This window comes from Myotis yumanensis, unplaced genomic scaffold (assembly GCF_028538775.1).
Source record: "Myotis yumanensis isolate MYYU_CA2020_CCGP unplaced genomic scaffold, mMyoYum1.0.hap1 SCAF_12, whole genome shotgun sequence".
Taxonomy (NCBI): Eukaryota; Metazoa; Chordata; class Mammalia; order Chiroptera; family Vespertilionidae; genus Myotis; species Myotis yumanensis.
This window is the reverse complement of record NW_027223763.1, coordinates 26,639,451-26,661,736: the sequence shown is the minus strand read 5'-3', so window position 1 is coordinate 26,661,736 and position 22,286 is coordinate 26,639,451. Positions and strand designations below refer to the sequence as shown.

At 51.6% G+C, this 22,286-nt stretch overlaps 1 protein-coding gene across 2 annotated transcripts in view; it reads left to right on the top strand.

Moving 5' to 3' along the window:
* Positions 1–22,286, top strand: part of TMOD1 (tropomodulin 1) — a 77,259-nt gene that overhangs the window by 50,824 nt on the left and 4,149 nt on the right. The window contains exons 5-9 of one of the 2 annotated variants that reach the window (XM_070431116.1): positions 3,288–3,377; positions 4,239–4,369; positions 6,044–6,151; positions 8,401–8,544; positions 17,631–17,775. In XM_070431116.1, coding sequence (XP_070287217.1) covers positions 3,288–3,377; positions 4,239–4,369; positions 6,044–6,151; positions 8,401–8,544; positions 17,631–17,775 — 618 coding nt within the window. The remainder of the gene's footprint in view (positions 1–3,287; positions 3,378–4,238; positions 4,370–6,043; positions 6,152–8,400; positions 8,545–17,630; positions 17,776–22,286) is intronic. The other variant, XM_070431115.1, reaches the window with a different exon arrangement.

The window sequence follows — 22,286 nt, the reverse complement described above, 5'->3', positions numbered from 1 at the left end:
GCTGCAGAATGGTTTTATTTCTTCTTGGGCCTGCTATTGACATTTATCACTTCCTAGAATACATGTTATCTGTTTTTAGAATTTTTTAGAAGTAGAGGGGAAGTTTAGGACTTTAGAGGTGCTGGTGACCAGGTGCATGGAGGCGTGTGTGGGAATGAATGCTGACTTAGAAGCCGAGAGTCCTCGCTAGATGGTCTTTGACAAGCCACTTCCTCTCGAGCCTGCTGGAAAGTGGAGGGTCCACAGCACCTGCCCTGGAGGCTTGTGAAAAATCAAGCAGGATAAAATGATGAGATGTGATGTGGCTGTGAAGTCCTATGTGAGGGTAAGAGACCAGCTTTCAAGCACACCCCATTTTACAGGAGAGAAAACTGAGGCCCAAAAAGCAGAAGTGACAGGGTCACCCAGCAAATTAGTACCAAGACCAGACTGGAGCCCAGGTCTCCTTCCTCGGGTCCCTGGCACTTTCTGTAACCTCTGCCCGCCTTTCTGGACTGTTACAGGAAGCTATCCTCTGAGCACAAAATATATTTTACACTTTCCATCTCTCTATGCACTCTAAGCAAGACCAGACAGCCACATGTGGCCATGTCTGTCCTGGGACTCCCAGGAACCTTTCCAAGCTGTTTTCCCAAACCTGCAGTCGCAGCAGCAGCCCAGAGGCACCCCGAGCCGCTCCCTGTGTGGGAGCTGGAGGGGCGGCTCCAGAAGGCGATGCACGGTGCTCCGATCCACCTGCCGCTGACTCAGCTCCCACTACCCACGTAGCCACGGCCTGAACAAAAGCCCAGAGGGCCCGTGAAATGCAGATGCCTCTCTCCCTACCAGTCTCCTTAGTGATGAGCAGGCAGGTCTATTTTAGCAGAGAAAACTCTTAGAATGTGAGAAACAGAAGGGACTTTGAGATCAGCTCATCTTGTGGTTCTCAGCTCCCACTGCACATCAAAACCATCCAGGGAGATTAAAAAATATACCTCCAGAGACTGGGATTAGTTGGTCCAGGGTGGAGCAGGGGTATTGTCTCAAAGTTCCCAGGTGAATTGTATGTCCAGCCACGACCGTGTCTCACCCCTTCATTGGACAGAGAAGGCTGAAGGGAGGGGACTTGCCCAAGGTCACACAGCGTTGGGGGCATAATCAGGACCAGTCCTGACTCTTCCCTAAGGGCTCTGGTATTTTTTCTCTAGCTAGAAACCACGTCTAATGAAATGGCTGGGGGAATTTTAAAAAAGCATCAGCAAATATTTACCAGATGCTTACTGTATTCTGGAAGAGGTAGAAGAGAGATTATATTCTTTCCTGGCCTCTAGAAGTCTATAGTCCAGTAGGGGAAGGACACAGATACCCAGATATCTTTGACTCCTGGTATACTATGTGCTGGGATAAGGACACCAGGTGCTGTGGGAGAACTAGCAGGGGAGAGGGAAGAATCCAGGAGGACTTCCTGGGGGAGGAAGTGTTATTCTAAGTCTTGAGGGATGGAGAGGTAGAGTTGGTAGGTCGAATGCAGGATGCTCAGTTAAATTTGAATTTCAGAAAAACAACAGGTAAGTTTTTAATATAAGTAGCCCAAAGACGAAATGAGACCTACTTATACTAAAACATTTTTCATCTTTTATCTGAAATTCCAACTTAACTGGGTGTCTTTAATTTTATGTCCTACATCTAGCAACACGACTAGGGGCATTTCAGCAGTGGGCGCTGCAAATGAGAGAATTGCCAGCAAAGGGGGGCGGGGGGGTGGCATTGGCAGAAGCAGGAGAAACTACTGAGCAGCGACTGTCCCTGGGGCAGAAAGGGTGTGCGGGAGGGACAGGCTGTGAAAGCAGGGCCAGCCCAGGGAGGGCTGGTGAAGCCAGGCCTGGGGATCACAAGCCACCACCCACCCACCCCGATGACTGCAACAGCCTCATGGTTCCCCCCTGTCCTTCCCTCCTGCTGTAGTTAGTTTCCAGGCAGCCAGAGCAACACACTGAACTCGAGTCAGACCAGCTCACGCCCTGCTCAGGCCTCCAGTGTCTATACCTAGAAAAAGACACCCAAACTCCTTACCCAGACCTGGAAGACCCTGCAGGATCCCGCCTGGCTACTGGAATACAGTCTGCCCCCAAGCGTTGTTGGGAGGATTCGGGGGACGGTGTCAGGCGGTGTCCCCCACTTTGCCGCCTGAAACCACCTGAGAAGCTTCAGCCCCAGAGGTTGTGGTTTAATTGGTCGGGGGAAGGCCTGAGTGTCAGGAATTTCTAAAGATTCCCCAGTGATTCCAATACACAAGCCAACGAGAATCACTGACGTGCAGCGTGTTCTCTGGCCCAGAGCGAGTGGCTTGGTGAGGGGGCGCTAGGCCGTCCCCCACATGTCCAACTTCATCTCAGCCCACGCCTGGCCCTGCGCCTCAGGCTTTCCCACCCGCCGTTCCCTCTGCCCAGAATGTCCTGCCTCCCTTCTCTTCACTGGCCAACAGGCACTCATCACTCCCGTCCCATTCCCCAGAACACACTGAGCTCCTCCTTTACCACACCTGCCTTACACTGTGCCTGTGTTTTTAATTGTGTGGGTCCCTGCTTAGCGGCCCTGTCCCCAGCAGACAGTAAGCTACAATGGGTGGGGATCCTGTCTCCCCGTTCCCCGCTGCCCCCCTCACCCCTGGAGCTGGACACATGAGGTCGGCACTCAGTAAATGTTAGTAAGTGAATGGATGAAAGAATGGCTTGAACACAGGTGTGATGTGGTCAGATCTGCATTTCCAGAAAGATGTTGCTGGCTGCTCTGTGCTGAAGCTGGGGGTGGGAGGGGGGGGCAGGACACCAGCGCCTACACAGCTGTGACAGTACAGCCAAGAAATGGGAGAACCTCAACCAAGACAAAGGTGATGGAGCAGGAGGTTGGACCGATGAGAGACACTGGTTAGAAGGGTGGGGACTGGGTGAAGGTGCCATGGACTGAGGTTCTACCCTGGGGGACAGGCAGGGTGACCAGGTGGAAGGTGATCCCAGGGGAGAGGCTGTTGCTGGGGAAGTTGAGTTCTGTGTTGGCCAGGTTGGGTTGGATGTGTCAGTGGGACATCAGGGGACATCTAGGAATCTGAGGCCGGGGACTAGAGAAGTCTAGGCTGGTGATAGAGGTTTGACATTCATGTAAATAGAGGCAAATGACATTTAAAAGTTTTCATGCAAGAGTTTCTTGCCATTTCTGGGAGCAAGAATTTCGAGGGTGTGGAGTGTCCGTGCCCGGGAGGCCCTTCTGTCTGAGAGGGGCGAGTCATGGGCCCTTCCGTGTCCCCGCAGCTATCCTGGGCATGCACACCCTCATGAGCAACCAGCAGTACTACCAGGCCCTGGGCAGCAGCTCCATCGTGAACAAGGAGGGACTCAACAGTGAGTATGCAGCCCCCCCCCCCCCCCCCTCCAGCGAGGCCACCTTGGAAGTGAAGTCGTCCTCATACTGTTTGCTTCCTCCCGCTCCTGCTCTTTGGCTCCTGGCAGAACTTTTACATTTTTATGTCGCCAAATCTATCCACCTTTTCCTTTCACTCCTCCGGGGCTTACATTTTGTTTACAAAGGCCTTCTCCATCCCAGTGTTATTAAAATATCTGCCTATATTTTCTCCTAAAAGTTGTAGAGGTTCACTTCTTATATGCAACTTCTTAGTCCACCTGGAGTTCATGTTTGTGTGTGGTGTGAGGTGAGACCAGATTTTCATTTTTTAATGGATTTCTCATTGTCCGAGCACCGTAATTTGCACAGCGTCTTCCCACCGCTGGTGTGGGACTCCACCTTGATCCTACACTTCCGTGCATCCACGTGCGTCTGTCTCGGGCGCCTCTCCTGTTCCACGAGTCCGTTTGTCTCTTCCTGTGCCAATATTGCATTATCTTCATTGCCCAGGCACCTTCCAAGCTGGCGTTTGGACTCAGAGAGAAATGGGGATGCCCAAAAAATCACGAACACACCCCCCGTAAGGCTTATATATTCCTTTCCCACCCAGGCTTCCTTTCATCCCACAAGAACCCCTGTTGACAGGCTACAAGGTGAGGGCCCCAGGGTGCAGAGAGTTCAAGGAAGCGCCCAGTTCTAGCAGGACATTAAAGACAATCCAAGCAGGCTCCCCCCCCCCCCCCCCCCCCCCCCCACACACACACACATGTCCCTGAACTCTGCTTCCTCCTGAGTGTGCTTGTGTTGAGGGCAAGTGATCCCGGTCTCTGTGAGACACCCCCTTTCATGGGTCACTCCAGGTGTGATTAAGCCGACACAATACAAGCCTGTGCCCGACGAAGAACCAAACTCAACAGACGTGGAGGAAACGCTGGAGCGGATAAAGAGCAACGACCCGAAGCTCGAAGAGGTTAACCTCAACAACATCCGGGTAAGTCCCGGTCTTCCCACTGCACCTGAGGGGGAGCTATTGCATGTGTCACCGTGATGCCCACAGCCCGCTTAGCAGTGCAGAGAGGACAGGCCTGTGTGGCTCCCGGCCCCTCTGGGTCAGGAATAGGGGCAAAACCTTCCAGGGGGGTGGACAGTGCAAATGAGCACATCCGTAGCCCCGGTTTGTTTCCGAGAACTGACATCAGGCCCAGATGTTCATCCGGGACCAACCCAGCTGCAACTCGGGAAACCCACCCTGTTACTCAAAACAGAGCTTCTCTGAGATAAAATCGTGAGTCACACACACTTGGCTGTGCAGCATCTACGGCTGGAAAAGCCTGGTGCCCACCAGGCTCTCGGGGTCCCCCAGCCTGGGAGGCGCCGCCCGGAGCCACTGCTGCGCTGTATCATGCACGCGCTCAGCCTCATTCTGCAGCGGAGAGGGAGCTGTGGGCCCAGAGGTCTGAAGCCATATCCCAAGCTGTCAGCCATATCTCTCCGGACATTTCCCATGTGACCACCACGGGCACAGGGGGGACAGATGGACAGGCAGTCCTACACTGGACAGGCTGCAGGAGAAAGTCAGAAGCAGCCCAGCTGCCTGCCCACCTGCTCAGCCTGGCGGCCGGGGGGATTGGTTCCGGGAGGGGGTGGCAGCAAGACGAGAAGCAGGCCCCTCACTCCAGGCTCCTCTTTCCTTTCTTCTCCACTTTCTTTTAAGTGACTGCCAGCCCCACGGCACGATCAGATTGGAAACCCGCATCCGGAGTGTTCTCCCCCCAGCCTCCCAGGCTCTGTTCCCATGGGGAGCTAAAGTGACGCTCTGAAATGAGAGAGCCATTAAGACACAGCCAGGGCCTCCATTCCTGCCATGTGCCTGGAGGGAGACACTGGCCCGGTTCAGATCTGTGCGTCCTGGAGCGGATGGCGGCTCGGAGGGAATGGGGTGGGACCCCGCTCTGCTCAGTGTGGGGCCTCAGCAAGGGCTCGGCCGCCCCAGGCCTCATTCTCCCCTCTGCACATCAGGCAGCTGGACTAGATCAGTGTATCCACCTGTGGAAAGTAAAAGATATATGCCAGACCCACCCCGCTCCCCAGTTTCTAATTGTATTGGTCTGGAGCAGCCTGAGCTTCAGCATTTTGTAAAAGTTCCCAGGAACCTCTGGTGTGTGGCAGGTCTGAGACCTCTGGGACAGATGTCTCTTAAAGATTATCTAGGGCACCCCCCCCCCCCCCCACACACACACACACCTGTTTTCCAGAATCAGGCCCAGAGAAGGGAAGAGACCCTCCCATAGTCACCGAGCAAACCAGAAACATTGCCACTTGCTGGGGCAGAGGCCAAGCCCCTGCCCAGACCCGCAGCCCAGGCCCGAGTTCTTAGCACAACACTCCTCCGCACCCACTGCCTTGCTTTTCCCTTCCCCTCTGGTCTCTGTGCTCACAGAGGAAGCAGTGGGTCCTGTCTGAACTTCCAGGAAGGGTTTCTGTCAATCTGTTTGCCAGAAGGTTCTCCCCAAATCCCAGCTCCGTGGAGCAAAGCCAGAATCCTTTGCCCATTTAGCTTTTTGGTCAGAGCTTTGCTATAAATCAGGCTGCGCATAGTTACAGCCCTCTGACCAGCCTGCTGCTGGCAGGGGCCGCTGCTCACCGCCTGCCTTTCTCTCTGCAGAACATCCCCATCCCCACCCTCAAGGCGTACGCAGAAGCCCTGAAAGGCAACTCGTATGTGAAGAAGTTCAGCATCGTGGGGACGCGGAGCAATGACCCCGTGGCCTATGTATGTACCTTCCTCTTCCGCTGCCTTGAGGGTGGGCGGCACATAGACAGACGGGCTGATGCTTGTGGCCTCGGGACTGGCCATATCCCACTGAGGAAGAACCTCGCCTGGTGTGGTGAGGGGCATTGGGCGAGAGGCAGGAGAGGACGTGGATGGCATGGTGGGTACCCGGGCACCACCTGTACGTTATCCTAATTCCGTGGTCAGCAAACCGTGGCTCTCGAGCCACATGCGGCTCTTTGGCCCCTTGAGTGTGGCTCTTCCACAAAATACCACGTGCGGGCGCGCATGTACAGTGCGATTGAAACTTCGTGGCCCATGCGCAGAAGTCGGTATTTTGTGGAAGAGCCTGTGCTTTGTGGAAGAGCCACACTCAAGGGGACAAAGAGCCACATGTGGCTCGCGAGCCGAGGTTTGCCAAGCCACAGTTTGCCGACCACTGTCCTAGTTCATCTCCACCAGCACCCCTGGTCCTGGAAGTGCAGGTCTCCCCACTTTGCAGATGAAGAACCTGAGGTGCAGGGAGCTCAGGAAACTTGCTTTGTCCAAAGTTGCAGAGCAAGTGGAAGGGGGAGCTGAGATTTAAATGCAGCTCACATGGACCCTACAGCTGGATCTCTGCATTCAGCATGGTTTGGACAAGGGCCTGCCCCACACTACGCCTCGGTTTCTCCATCTTTAAAATCATCGTCTTCCTCAGTGGGTCCTGATGACCAATTTTATTCATTATTTTTTATTTCTATCTTAAAAATACTGTTGTTCAAATGAAATTGTATTTATTATAAAGTAGCCTTGGGTTCGTTTTTCTTTTTACACATTCAACACAAAGGCGGATGTCAGTCAGCCCGTCCGCACCAGTATACCCACTCTGGATACTGGGATGCTCTGGGCCGGCTGGTAAATCAGGCTGCTCTGTATGTCCCCCCACTGCCCGCCCCAGCTCTTCTCCCACCCACCCCTGGCCCCCAATTTCTTCACTCCGGTCCAGCAAACAGAGCTGACACCTGGCATGGCAGTGCCTCTAGCACCTGCTCAGCCACCAGCGTGTCCCCTTGGATCAGCCTGTGGACTTGCCTATGGTTATTAAATATTTTGATTGGCAGGCCCAGGCAAGGGGGATGCTGGGAGAGAACCCAGACTGGGTCCCTCCCCTCAGGAGGGTCACAGAGAAAGCGGACATGCCCCCTGGGGGTACAGCGCAGGGCGAGCTGAGCGGGGAGTGATGGCTTCAATAAGGAAGGCTTCCTGGGAGTGAGCCTTGGGTACGGTCTCAGCAAGCAGGGGCGGTGGGAAGGGCACTCCTGGCTCAGCTCACCATCGCAGACAGCCAGGCCACAGGTTGTATATCCTGGCCTATCAGCTGCTGCTTGGTGTCTCCTTTCCTCCACCACACACTGTTTCCACCAACGCTAATGACTTCATTTCCTTCAGAGGCTCTGATTATCATCTACGCCCCTGGCCAAATTCCTCCCACACGTGCTGGGGCTACCTGAGCCCCGTGGGTGGTTTCCCAGGCTACCCTCTCCGCTCTCTGCTGCTCAGACCCAGAGAACAGTGACTCCATGGGATGCCAACGGGGAAATAGAAGAGACAGTGAGAATATTTGGGGAGGTTGGAACTCCACCAGTCACTCAGTGGACGGTGATGAGCACTGTGGGATGAATACAGTGATTTTCAGCCCACAGAGGGTAGAAAGTCTAATGGCAGAGACAACATCAATATAGAAACCACCTAAACCAGGGAATACAAGTTCCATGAAGGTGGTGTGGATAAATTCTATGCGGCCCAATAAGACAGGCCACAGCGAGCTGGCGGTGTCAGCAATGCCCTTCTCAGAGAAAGGGGCATTGAAAACGGCCTTGAAGGACAGCAGGGTTTGGATGAGTGAAGCAAAAGGGAAAGGGCATTCCAGTCGGCAAGGACAGGAGAAGCAAAGGCTAAACAGTGGGAGAGCGCTGGGCGTGCACAGGGACCTGGGAGTAGCCCTGCCGTAAGGGAGCAGCGAGAGTTGAGGCTGAAGAGGAGAGGAGAACCTGCATCCAGCAGAGGCTCTGGGAGGGGTTTGGGAGCCGAGCTGTGCTTGGTGAAGGGAGTGTGGCGAGCCTGGTCCCGAGCTTGAACAGCAGGGGTGTACGGGGGACTCTGGCTCCCGGCAAGTTTCCCTCGATATTTTAGGTTTTACCCAAGAGGGGCTCCAGTCTTGCTTAAGGTGACTCACAGGTACCCTGGCTTTTCTCCTGTGGCTCAAGGCCCTTGCTGAGATGCTCAAGGAGAACAAGGTGTTGAAGACACTGAATGTGGAATCCAACTTCATTTCCGGAGCGGGGATCCTGCGCCTGGTGGAAGCCCTTCCACACAACACTTCTCTGGTGGAACTGAAAATTGACAACCAGGTGAGCTGAGCCAGGGTCCCCTCGAGTCCCTCGCTGCAGGAGCTCGCCGCCCTGCGCTTTCCTGCTTGCTGCTGGAGGGAGTAGAAGCTGCTGATAGTAAAAGCTACGGAGCCCAGCTTCAGGGGACCTCCACCACGCTCACCTTCCTTCCTCATTCCCTCCAAGGGCTCTGGCAGCTTTCGCGTGTGTCCCCCTAGTGCTGGGGAGCTCACTCCTCACCCGTCTACCCTTTCTGATCTCCTGTAGAAATTGGCTCCCTTTAAGTCCTGTTTGTTGGGATTAATCTTATAACCGTTGGAATCTCCCTCTCCAGGCTTAATAGCCCATTTCCATCAGTCACCCCCGCACCCCACTCAATGGGCTTTTGAGTCTCCTTACCATCGAAGTTATTCTTTGGGTAAATTCTGGTTTGTTTTTATCCTTATGGGGTTATCGTTTCTCTATAACTTCTGTGATCCAATCATTTATTTTCAGGGCAACTCTTTCAGTCCTGACTTTTAAAACAGAGCTGATAACAGTACCTTACATATTAGATATCTTATATGCTACATGTGTTGAGGGTCCATTGTGGGCTAGGCTCCGTGCCAGGCACCTGACACACACCAGCTCTGGTTTTCCCAGCCTCCCTGCAGGAGGTGGGTATTCCCCCTCCCACTTTGCAGAAGAGAAAACAGTTCAGAGAGGCTCAGACAAGCAACATTCTCAGGGCCACCACGTTCGTGTTTTAGGAGCCAGGATTTGAATCCAGGACTCGGTGACTCCGAAACCCACACTCCACCCATCACGTGTTGAAACACTTTCACACTGTCTTCTTTATGGTGTGTGGATAGGGAGCTTTTGTTTTCTACATGACAGTGTTTGCTTTCTGGTCATATAAATGTGTGCATAGGAAAAAGATGGGAAGGAAATACGACAATTATAAGTAGTGGTTATCCCTGACTGAGATATTCATCTCTATTGTAAACTATTTCAAACAAACAGAAAAGTGCATGAAACGTAAATGCACAGTTGAACGAATCACACCACGCTTGTGACCCCTGTCCGGGCCAAGAGCTGAAATATCACCAGGTTCCAGAAGACGTCTGTGGTCCCTTGTCCATCGGAACCCCGGCAAAGCTCTTCACATGTGCTCCCTGCTTACTTTCCAACCTCCACGTCTTCGCTCTTGCTTTTCTCCCCGCTGGAGTATCCTCCCTGCCCCTACCACTCTCTGCCTGGAGAGCTCCTCTTCCTCTGGGTTCGGCTGCAGCCCCTTCCTCTCCCACTGGGGTCTGGAGGCAGCTGGGACCAGCGTGCCAGAGCCGACTCAAATCTCTTCCCAACTCCCCTACAGCAGTAGCACCTCGGAACCTTGAAACCGCCCCTGGTGGGAATATTTACACTGTGGAAATTGGCCCCTCAGAGCGAGGTGGGTGTTCCCCCTCACACCCGTGTCCTCCTGGGACCTTGGCTTCCCTGTGAGAGTCTCAGAAGCTGGTGCTGTGTCATCTCCATCTCGGGCCGAGCTCAGAACTTGGCCCACAGTGGTGCTTGGTAAGCAGGGCCGCCCTGGATGGCGGTGCGTGTTCACTGCACAAGGAGCAGGCAGGGCTCGGAGTCTAACCCGCATTCCTCTCTCCAGGACTTGGTGTGGGGCTTTGTCCCCAGTGAGGGTCCTTTTTTCTCACTCATATAAAAAGGCCGCATGAGCCTGCTGCAGCCCGGTCACGTCACGTGAATCTGCTGGGTTGGACTCCTTGCATCTCTCACACGCCGTGGCCTTGCTGCTGCATCGCCCATTCCAAGCCCCTACCCACCCCACCTCTTATGTCCCTCCTTTGGCCATTGCTGACCCTGCTTTATTGGAGGCAGGAGGGGCACAGCAGATGGAACAGAGGCATGCAGCTGGCTTGGCAGCAGTTCTGGGCCAGGCCCGGGATCAGCTGGTCATGTGACTTCGAGCCTAGCTGTGCAGGGAGTCAGGGTCTACCCAGCGTCAGCTGAAAACTGACACCTGGGGCAGAATGCCGGCCACAGAGGGCCCCGACCACTGGGCTCAGGTCACTGTGATGGCAGCTGCCAGGGGACGAGCTGCCCACCTTCCTTCTCACTACTGTTCCCCCCCCTTCCCCCTGAGCCCAGAGATGGAGCCATCACCCTCACCTGGTACACTTCCCTGAGCCTCACTACCTCCCTTGTAAATGGGGTCATAAAATCTCCACTTCTGAAGAGATGACAGATTAAACTAGGTGGCCGGTAACTTCTGTAATTACTCCAGAGGCATCTAGGGACTTCACCCATTATTCAGAGTTAGTTTCCTGAGCAGGTGCCACGAATCCATTACGTCATTTAACGCTCACACAGACTGTGAGTGGGTATTACAACCCATTGTGGTATTGTCAACGAGGAAACTGAGGCCCATGCAGGCTATGTGACCTGCCCAAGGTCACACAGTAAGTAAGTGGCAGAAGCAAGATTAGAACCCAGGTCTAGGCGACTCCAAAGTGTATGAGCTGAGCCTGTCTGGGCTCTTGAACCCTACTGTAGTTTCACATGGCACTCGCTTGGCGTGAGGCCAGAGCATTCTCACACCTACCCCCAGCCTGGGAGCCTCATTTTTGGTTTCTATCAGCATTTGGTGAGTGCTGGCTGCACCCCAGAGCAGTGCTGGGCACTGTGTGAATGAGGCTCTCTCGCTGCCCTCCAGGGATTCCACGCTGCGTAGGAAGCATAGAGCAGAAATGACCATTAGGTGAGGTACTCCAGCAGGCCACAGGCAGAGGGCCCTACGGTCCACCGGGGTGGGCCGTGTCAGCCAGGAGCAGGCATCAGGGAGGGCTTCTTGGAGGAGGTGAAGTTTGAGATAAACCTTAGGGTGGACAGTATCTCAGAATGGGAAGTAGAGACCATGGCATCTCAGGTGCAGGAATCACACAAAGAGGAGAAGGGAAAGTGAAGGAGCCCATCCAAGCATAATGAATGGTACCCCAGGAGGAAGGGCAGAAAGGGAGTTGGGAGTCCAAGGGGCTCTGAATGGATGCTGAGGGAAGGTGGGTTGTAGACTGCCCTGTGCACCAAAGTTGTGCTCGGGAACATGGTTCTCTGCTGGATGGGAGCGGGAAGAGGGCATCAGGGCCTGGGAGACCAGAGAGGTGGGATGACCTCCTGGATGAGGGGACCTGGGGGAAGTGCTCCCATATGCTGGAGTCTGGAGACTGAGTGGGGTCTGGCAGGGGAGGAGGAGGACTGGGAGGAGGCCTGTCTTGAGGAGGGGGCTCAGCCACCCAGGCTCTAGGGAGGCCACCCATGCCTCTCCCAGTGCGTTAGGAGGTCTGGGCATGGGGACTGCCTCTCACCAGGTGCCCCAGCCCCTAGGCTTCTAGGGAGTGTGGCCAAAAGGAGGTGCTGAGTGGCATGTGATTTATTCCTCATTCTTGGTTAGTCCCCGAGGCCTTCAGACGCGGCAGCCTTCTCCTCAGCCCTTGTGCCTGTCACCTGTGTCAGTGAGTCGCTGCTCTCCTTTCTCCTTATATGGCCAAGGAAAGGGACTTGGGGCCTTCTACCCGGTGACACACATTCTGGAACCAGGACTCTGAGGCTCTTTGTTTACTCGGCCAGTCTTTCTTTATCTCCAGACTCTGCTCTGCTGCTGCCTGCAGTTGCCCAGAGCCAGCAGTGAGGGCTGGAGGGGCAGGGAAGGCGGTGAGGGTGGGAGAGGGCAGAGGGGCGCAGACCTGGAGCTGAGGACACTGAGAAAATGGCAGTCCTGCCCTCCTTTTACAGGTGGGGAAACTGAGGATCAGAGAAGGGATGAGACTTGCCCGAAGTCATAGATCAAGGAAGAGTCAGAGCTGGGTTGGAGCTGAGAGGTCCTGCCTGTCAGACAGGCTTGGCTGCCTGTCTGGATGGACAGGGTCGACCCTACAGATGGGGTGTCTGCAGGCCCCGCCCACTCCCAGCAGGTCATACCCAAATGGGGGTTCTCTGGGCCCCTCAATTCACCCTCCTCACTCCTGACTGAGCTCCCTCCAGCAGGTCCTTCCCCAGGACCCTGAGGGCTCAGGGTGCTCTCCCTGCCCCTCTGAGCAGACAACACCTGAAACACGACCCCCTCCCCAAATGAAGATATGTGCAAGGTCGGGGGTATTGGCTGGATTGATCACGTTTCATTCCAATGTTTGACAGGATGTGCTTAATATTTTGAAGGAAAAAAAAAGCTAAAGAAAGTGGATTGTGTTTTCTTGTTTTCCAAGATTGGATTATTTTCCTAATGAAAATCAGTGTAGAGAGAAAATGAAAGATACACTGGAATAGAATCCTGAAGGGTTTCACACTTGGCGACACCCCTCACTGTTAGATTACACACTTATGTCAGCTGGCTAACTATGTTAAGTGAGACTGAATATACTTTTGGATTTGCAAGGAGTAAGAAAAACACTTGAAAACCAAAAGAGCAAGACTGTTCGACTAATTGTGTTCTCTGTGTTGCTGTGATGTTCCTTCTACATTTACCTCCGAAGCAGCAGCTCTGGGTCTGTGCATCCTTTTCACATCTGTATTTTCACTGCGATTTGAAGTAATTCAGCCTGGAATTAACTAAGTAATCCAACCTCAGTGAGAGGACAGGCCGTGTCACTGTTCCTTCACCCACATGCCAATTGTGTTCCTTTACTGACCTCACTTCTCAGGGAAAAATGAGATAAAATTAGGGGAAGTGAGAGACAAAATGTATGGTGAAGAGAACACCCTTCTCCTACACAGATCAGAGTGAATTAGACTAAAGATTTGTGACAACAACCGTCTCGCTCCGTGTCAGGTTGCCACGGCAGTCTGTCCTGAAAAACCAGGAGCTTCCCAGACAAGAGACAGACTGACCCAAGCATGACCTGTCTTCAGATCCCTGACACTTAAAGTCAAACAAAGGATCAAGCCCCCGTTCTGCTCTTGCTGTGTAACTCAGGAACGTCACTTAATGTGTCCATGCCTCAGTTTCCTCATCTATAAAATGGGACTAATACTGATACTCAACGTACTAGCGTAGTGAGAGGATTTAATGTGTTGATCCTTGAACCGTGTAGTATTCTCTCAATCAGAGGGAGGTGATATGTCTGTTGTTAGTTAGACTTAGTTGGTGGTGGACAGATTGGGTGGGGAGAACCGACTTCTGGGAGAGATTCTAGGTCGTGCAAGGAACAACTTTTTACCTCCTTTCTTTCTTCCCTTATTCCCTCTCTTTCTTACTTAAATTTACTTTTTTAGTGAAGTGTAGCATATATGGTAAAGCAGATATGTCTTAACAGGACAGCTCAGTGAATTTATACATGTATACACCTGTGTAATCCCCACCAAGATCAAGACAGAATGCATCCAGCAGCCCAGCAGGCTCCCTCATGCCCCTTCCCAATCGATACCCTCCTAATGCCATCACATCCTGCTTTCTGTCACCATAGATGAGTTTTGCCTGTTCTTAAGCTTCAGATCAATGGAATCACATGCATGTGCTCTTTTATGTCTGGCTTTTTTTGCTCAACATTATGTGTGTGCACCAATTATCTCTAGCTGTGTAACAAATTACCCCCCAAAAGTTAGCAGCTGAAAACAGTGATCAACACGGAGCAAACTGCCCATATTCAAATCCTGGTCTGCACCTGCCTAGCTCTGTGATTCAGCGGAAATTTCTTAATACCTCTATTCTTTATGTCCCTCACCTATAAGATGAAAGGCACAACAATAGTACATATTCCATAGGTTCCTAGTTAGCGTATGTAAGGTGCTTATGACATACAACTAGAGGCCCAGTGCATGAAATTCGTGCACGGGGGTGAGGGGAAGGTCTCCTCAGCCCGGCCTGCAACAACGTGAGCATTCCACACCCGGCCTGGCCAGAGGCCCTCTGTGGCTGGGTGCGAAACACTTGTCTCGTTGCCATGGCGATGAAGCAAGCATTCCTTCAGGCTGCTCACGCTGTCCGCTCTCAGCGGCCGCCCCCCTCAGGACTGGGGGACTCCGGTGGGGCTGAGAGGACTGGGTGCTGCCATCTTTGTGACAGAGTGACAGTTAATTTGCATATTACCCTTATTAGATAGGATAATTACTAACTAACAAGTATTTGAAAAATAAGTAAGAACCAGAGTTTTAGTTCTAACCTCATCCCCAATGGCCTCTTCTCTCATCTATGAGATGATCGAGGCCTTCTGGTCTCAGAGTCCCTGGAGAAAAGGGGACAGCCTGAGAATGAAGCAAGTACAAAGCTTGTTAAGATGCATACATGTTTTCTATTTTACTCCATAATGTAAAAATAGTGGTTTTGGTCCAAGATTAACATGCCAGGAAGATTGGCCACAATTATCTAAAAGAATCCTGTATCTTCACACACACACACACACACACACACACACACATCTGCGTGTGTCTCAGGGACAGTGGATGCTTGTTTGAGAATGTGGGCCTACAGAGTCCTCTGAAGTCCTTCCAGCCCCGGGTTAAGGCCAAGCCTTGGCTCCGTCATTAAGCAGAGGGAGCACAGTCCAGCTCCCATCTATACGTGGGCTCCGTTCACTCATCTCTGAGACGGGGTGCTAGTTCCTGCCTGCCCGGCCCTCCTCCCCAGGATGTAGGGAGGTTGGATGGGGGCAGTCTGCACTGGGGTGCTCTGTACTCTGAACTGAGTGACCTGAAGTGCCAGCTTTATAGAAGCAGCCCTGGCAGCCCCTCCAGTCAGGGAGGACCTGCGCTTCCGCGCTTTCTCAGACTAGCCCACCGTGAGTTTGTGAGTTTGCGCAGTGCTCTCCCAGCAAGTGCCCTCAAGGGGAGGCCAGGCTTCCAGCTCAAAATGGGCGGGGGTGAGATGGGCTGCCAGTCCAAGCCAGCCAGAGCGCAGGGCTGGTCTGAGTTCTCTGAGGACAGGCCAGAGCTCTTCCCAGCCCTTTCAGGAGCCTTGCCAGACAGTCTGGTGGAATTTCACCAATGGCCCTCTGTTTGCCCTAATCAGCATCTCAGCCCCATCTGAACCCAGACAAGCTCTGGTGAACTCAGAATAACCTGGGAGGAGTTCTCCATCAAGATTTCAACCACGGTTCCATGCTTGTCTCTTCGGATGCTGGGCTGATGTATCTTCTCAACCCTCCTATGCATCGAGCCTATTCCTGTTTCCTCCATTCAATTCAATCCTGTGGCCTTGACCTTGACCTAGAGATCCTGGGTCCTGTGTGCTATCCCAGGGGTCACAGTCTAGGACAGCACCTCCACAAGAACTTTCTGGGACGATGGAAATGCTCCGTATCTGCAGGACCAACATGGTAGCCAGTGGCTATTGCACACTTGACATGTGGCTAGTGCAACTGAGGAACTGAATTTTAAAATTTATTTAATTTTAATTATTTAAATTTAAAGTTTAATAAACAGTCCAATTTTAAAATTGGCAGAATATCTGAATAGACATTTTTCCAAAGAAGACATACAGATGGCTAATGGGTACATGAAAAGATGCTCAAAATCACTAATCATCAGGGAAACACATATCAAAACCATAATGAGATATTGCTGCACACCTGGTAGAATGGCTATCATCAAAATGACAAGAAATGCCATGGGTTTGCAAGGATATGGAGAAAAAGGAACCCTTGTGTACTGTTGGTAGGAATGTAAATTGATGCAGCCACTATGGAAAACAGCATGGAGATTCCTGAAAAAAAATATAAAACTACCATATGATCCAGCAATCCCACTTCTGAGAAAACACAAACACTAATTCGAAAAGATATAGTGTGTACCCTCGTGTTCACTGCAATTGACAATGCCAACACATGGAAGCAACCTAAATGCACACCAATGGATGAATGGATAAAAAAGGTGTGTGTGTGTGTGTGTGTGTGTGTACACAATGAAATATTATTCCATCATAAAAAAGAATGAAATCTTGCCATTTGCAACAACATAGATGGACCTTAAGAGCCTTATGTTAAGTGAAATAAGTCAGACAAAGACAAATACCATATGAGCTCACCTATATATGAAATCTAAAAACAAAACACAACCAAGCTCATAGATACAGAGAAAAGATTGGTAGTTGCCAGGGATGGGGGTCGAGTGGGTGAAATGGGCGAAGGGGATCAAAAAGTGAAAACTTCACCTGCCAGCATGGCTCAGTGGTTGAGCATCGACGAATGAACCAGGAAGTCATGGTTCGATTCCCAGTCAGGGAACATGCCCAGGTTTCAGGCTCTATCCCCAGTAGGGAGAAGCAGCCAATGAATGATTTGCTGTCATTATTGATGTTTCTCTCTCTCTCTCTCTCTCTCTCTCTCTCTCTCTCTCCCCCCTCCCTCTCTCTCCCCCCCTCCCTCTCTCCCTCTCTCCCTTCCTCCCTGAAATCAATAAAAATATATTTTTTAAAAAGTGAAAACTTTTAGCTATAAAACAAATAAGTCATAGAGGTGTAATGTACAGCATGACTTATATTATTAGAATTAATAATCCTACATTGCATATTCGAAAGTTTCTAAGAGTAAATCTTAAAGGGTTTTCCCTTTCTTTCATCTTTGTCGGATGATCACTATAGCTTTGGGGGTAAGGGACATAACAGGCTGCAGGAAGCTGACTCTGGCATTCCCAACCCCCTGTGTGACTTTGGGCAAATCCTTTTCCCTCTCTCAGCCTCCGTTTCTTCCTTTGTAAATTGCAGATGAGTCTAAATGACTGATTATCAAACCTGGCTGTACATTGGAATCACCTGAGGAGTGTGAAAAGCCACATACGTCTGAGCCTCACTCCTAGTGATCCTGGATTAATTAGTATGGGCAACAGCCCGGGCAGCAGGATTTTAAAATTTCCTTGGGACTAGATGATTTGAAGGTCCTTCTGCTCAGTCCTTCTAGGATGCTGCTGTGGGCCAGTGGAAAGATCTATCGTAGGTGTCCAGTGGCCTGGGTTCGAATCCCAGCTCATTTCCTCCTGGCTGTACTTTCACCTGCTCCAGACTTCCATTTCCTGCTCGGGGAGGTGGGGATAAAGTCCCCGCCCACCACTCAGGGTTTCTGGTGGGTAGAGAAGGGATAGGTGCCTTGCAAATGGAATGATTGGTGACTATTGTTCTTTCTTGACCAAAGAGCCAGCCCCTGGGCAACAAAGTGGAAATGGAGATCGTGAGCATGTTGGAAAAAAACACAACGCTTCTGAAATTCGGCTACCACTTTACCCAGCAGGGGCCCCGGCTGCGGGCCTCCAACGCCATGATGAGCAACAACGACCTTGGTGAGTAAAAATGTGCTCCCTCCCCACCTGTCCTGGGGGGAGTTTTCATGGATAACTTTCCCAGGGGGTCCTCTTGGTGAGCCTGACTCCGACTTTCACGTTGGTTGCATTCGTTTTGTGTGTTTGTGCCTTGTCTCCTCGTTGGGCTGTGAGCAGCCTGTGTCAGGGAGCCGAGGTTGGGCCCTCTCCTCCCGGCAGCAAAGCTCAGCTCAGTTCAGCTCAGCTCAGCCCAGGGCAGGCCCAGAGGGCACCCTCAGTGCATTAGCTCCTGAAATGAAAGGCGGAAGAACACAGGCTCACCGTGAATCTCCTCCTCCGAACACCCTTCTCCGAACTCAAGAATTCTGTCCAGGTCACGGTCTGGCTCCAGCCCCAGGTCCCACAGCCCCCAACCAGCACTATTACCATAGCCCCAAGCCTAGGAGACTTCTCTTTGTTTTTAAGATAAGAGTTGAAAATGTTGACTTCGTAGTAAACAGGTTACAGTAATTGAATCTCAGTTAAAGATATAGTTTGTTCTGAAAAGAAAATGTCACAGTCTTTCTTGTGAGCAAACACCCAATAAGTCAGTTGAATGAAAAGTGACATCCATCACTGACTTTTCCAGATGCCAGTTGTTCCCAAGCTCTGTGTGTAGCTACTTATGTGTGTTCCTGCTGGCTGTTAAAAGAACCTGATATAGTGTCCCAAAAAGAGTGGGTCTGATAAGGCTATAGGAAAAGTGGAGGAAAAAAACAACCAAGAAAAGGAGTAGGCCTAATACGTTAATATATTTGATTATTATATTTAGCCATGAGTTTGCTGGAGACAAGGCAGGAAGAAGAAAATCCAAATTATGTTATTCTTATTACAGACGAGACGGAAGCATGATGAGTTAAAAAAAAAAAGAAAGTTGCTTTCTGAGATTGAATTATGAAATATGTTTTCTAAAGGGCAATGTATTCAGTGAGTTTTTTCATCAAATTCAAACCTGCTTTACATGTGGCTTTTGTTGCTTGTTTTGTTTTTAACACTCAGTGAAATACAAAGAGCCTAGTTCTAAAGCACATGGCGATGAACCTGAGGCGAGGTTAGTGGCTGGAGAGGAGTGTGTAGGTGAGTGTGCACAAGGCAGGCACTCGCAGAACCTCTGCCTAGATAACCTCAGAGCCACACACACTGCAGATCGAGTGAGCCAATTCAACAAACACCGGTCAAAGCCCTATCGGCCCCTGGGTGTTGAAGATGCAGGTTCTTGCTCTTAAAGATATCACAGCCCAGAGGCTACTTGCCACTTTTTCTAGAGCTGCAGGTCCAGGAAAGTCCATAAAGCAAACAAAAAAATGCAGCCAGTGTCCCGGTTTATCTGAAGTGCCCTGATTGGAAATAAAATAAGAACTAACACTCGTAACTAAGAATTGCAATTATGATGGTGCCACAGAGTTGACAGCTACCCTGAACTGTTGGCCCAGCGGTGAGCTGGCTTCAGGAGCACTGCAAGCCTTCCGTTCTGTTGTGCTATGCAATATTCTCCTGTTTCCCCTCCCAGCCTAGGCTGAGCTTCCTGTGTGCCCCTCAGTGCCTCTCTCAGGGCTAATCCAGCTCAGGTCTTCCAGTAGCAAGATGGTCTGGAGGTTTTTTTTATTTTTCTGGGGAAGGAAGGTTCCAGATGACTAGAGATCAGGGTTGCTGCAGGGAAGGTGGGGTAGGGGCTGGGGGTGGGGTGAGATACCAAAATCAGCTGGAGATGTAATGAAATGCTCTGGAGGACACTCCCAGTCCTGAGAGTCTGTGATTCCAAAATCCAGGCCCAACTCCTAGCACCAGGGATCTCTCGAGGTTGTGGCAGGACCCTAGAGGGCCTGAGCTTGAAGGACTTCAGGCCCATCCCTCCTTTTCCCTGCAGAGAAAGTGAAGCCTGGGTCAGGCTGCCCTTCTAGGCAGAGGCTCAGTCAAGTCACACCCGTGGTTAGTGAGCGTGTGCTCGGTGACGCAAGGGGCAACAGAAACACTAGTTCCCTGACTCAGGAACCTTTATACCTTTTAGGGGAGAAAAGACTCAAAGTTGTGCCTAAAAATTCAAGCATGCCTGCATACTGTATCCAAGTAAAATGAGGACATGATTTGTGAGGACAAAGGCCAGTTAAACAAAGCATCCTGGTTGGGGTGGGCCTTCAGCCAGCCTGGAAAGGAAGAGAGAGGTTGTGGGGGAGGTCAGGAGGCGTTCCTGATGGGGTGCTAGCCCAGGCAAAGGCGAGGTGGTAGGGCCCAGTGTGCAGAACAGGAGAGACGAAAAACCTAAGAGGACTGAGGAACTAGTATGGGGAGTTAGACCTAGAACCGAAAATAGGATGCCCTAACTGGTTTGGCTCAGCAGATAGAGCATCGGCCTGCGGACTCAAGGCTTCCAGGTTCGACTCCTGTCAAGGGCATGTACCTTGGTTGCGGACACATACCCAGTAGCGAGTGTGCAGGAGGCAGCTGATCGATGTTTCTCTCTCATTGATGTTTCTAACTCCCTATTCCTCTCCCTTCCTCTCTGTAAAAAATCAATAAAATATATTTTAAAAAAAGAAAATAGGAACTCACAGAGAAGGGAGGAAGGGCGTTCCAAGCAGAGGGAATGACATGGGCAAAGGCAGGATGATCGGCAGGTATGCGAGGTGTTCACAAGGAATGGGACTCAGTACATGTGGGGAGGCTGTGAGCCAAAGGCCTTTAATGCCAACCTGAGGAGTTTGGTGATGAAAGCAGGTGGGAAGCGGGACTGTGGCAGTTTCCTGGGCAGGAGTGACAGGTGATAAACGTGGGCCTCTGGGTTACCCCGGAGACTGTGCAGCTTTCCCCTCGGGGTCTCCCACAGGAGCAACTAGAGCAGCATCGGTTCGGCGATTACACACAGCAGGCAGAGCGCTAGTTGGTGATGTAGGATTTCTAGCTTTAAAAGCAAATTTGCGGCCATCTGCTAATTTTGGTAAAAGAAATGCTTCTGATTCTGACAGTGCATTAGAAAAAGGGAGATCATTCTTTAACAAAGGATTCTGTGAGAGAGAAATCCTTGCTTTCTAGCACAGTCCCTCATCTCGCCCGTGATGCTCCGATGAAGCAGACAGGCTTCTGTGTTTTCCAGCTGAATATTTTTATCATAAAATATTCCTGTGGGCCCCACCCAGCCACTGTGGTTGTGAGCAGTGCCTGAGCCTCTCCAGTCTCCTCTCGCTGTGACCTGCTCTGTGCCAGCTCCCGGCCTATGGCTTGGGCAGGTGGGCTCCTCCTGGGGGGATATCAGTCCCCAAGGCCATGGGTCAGCCAGAGCCCCTGCAGACAGGCAGCCTGCCTGGGACCCTTCCCACGCTGTGTTCTGTGGGAGAGAGCAGGGACCTGGGCATGGCGGCATCTGGGAGGAGCCGTGGATCCCTCGCTACGTTTTCCCATGGCGATCTCAGATGAGTCCTATCTCCACACTGTTTATAGCTCAGACCTAGGCTAAGCCTAGCTGTCAGGTCCTGTAAATCTGCTGTTGAGGTTCTCTCTACTTAATTAAATCTGAATTGCAGCCTCCAAGTTAAGACAGTTGTGTGTGTGTGTGGGACGAGGAGGGAGGGGAGGCGGGGGTGGGGGGGGAAGGCTAAGGTTGGGGGAGGGTGTAACATGTTTTAAACCAGAAAACATCCCTTCCTAGAAACGTCGCTCTTTTACCGTATTCTCAAGAAAGACCTTTCTAACGAGCACCCCTGGCACAGCACACCCCAAATCATCGTCTTCCCCTAAAGCAGTGGTTCTCAACCTTGGCTGCACATTAGAATCACCTGGGAATCCTTTTAAAATCCTGATTTCTGGGCCTCATCCTCCGGAGATTCTGTTTCTTTGTTACTAATGTTGTGGCCTCACCCCATAACAAAGAAACAGAATCTCCAGAGGATGAGGCCCAGAAATCAGGATTTTAAAAAGATTCCCAGGTGATTCTAATGTGCAGCCAAGGTTGAGAACCACTGCCCTAAAACCATCTCAGAAAAGGCACTACTTTCCTCGCAGCCATTCAAACCAGAAATCTGGGCCTCTCTCTGTGCACAGCCCCACCCCAGCCAGTCACCTCCTCGCCACCCCTATCAGCTGCCTCATGTCAAGTCCTCATCACACTTACCTGGTCCTCCAGGGCTGGCATCGGGCACAGTGCTCATCCCGAGCCTTGTCCTGTCAGGATTCCTTCGGGCTCTGCTTAGACCCCTTTCTGGGCTCCCACTGCTCTCAGCCTAAACTCCCTGACATGGCTCACAAGTCCCTTAACAACGTAGTTAATACTTAAAGGTGCCCGCTGTGTGCCAGGCACTGCTGTGCACACTCCCATCTTACTCCCACTGGCTGCCAGCAACCAGCTGAGGCAGGTGCTATTGTTACCGCCATTCTGTGCTAAGGAAAGGAGGCCTAGAGAGTAGGTAAGGTTACCCGCAGTGGGCAGAAGTGGGCTTCGAACTGGCAGTCCAGTCCTTGAACCTGTGCTCTCCACCTCCTCTCTGGGTGAGGCCCTGCCA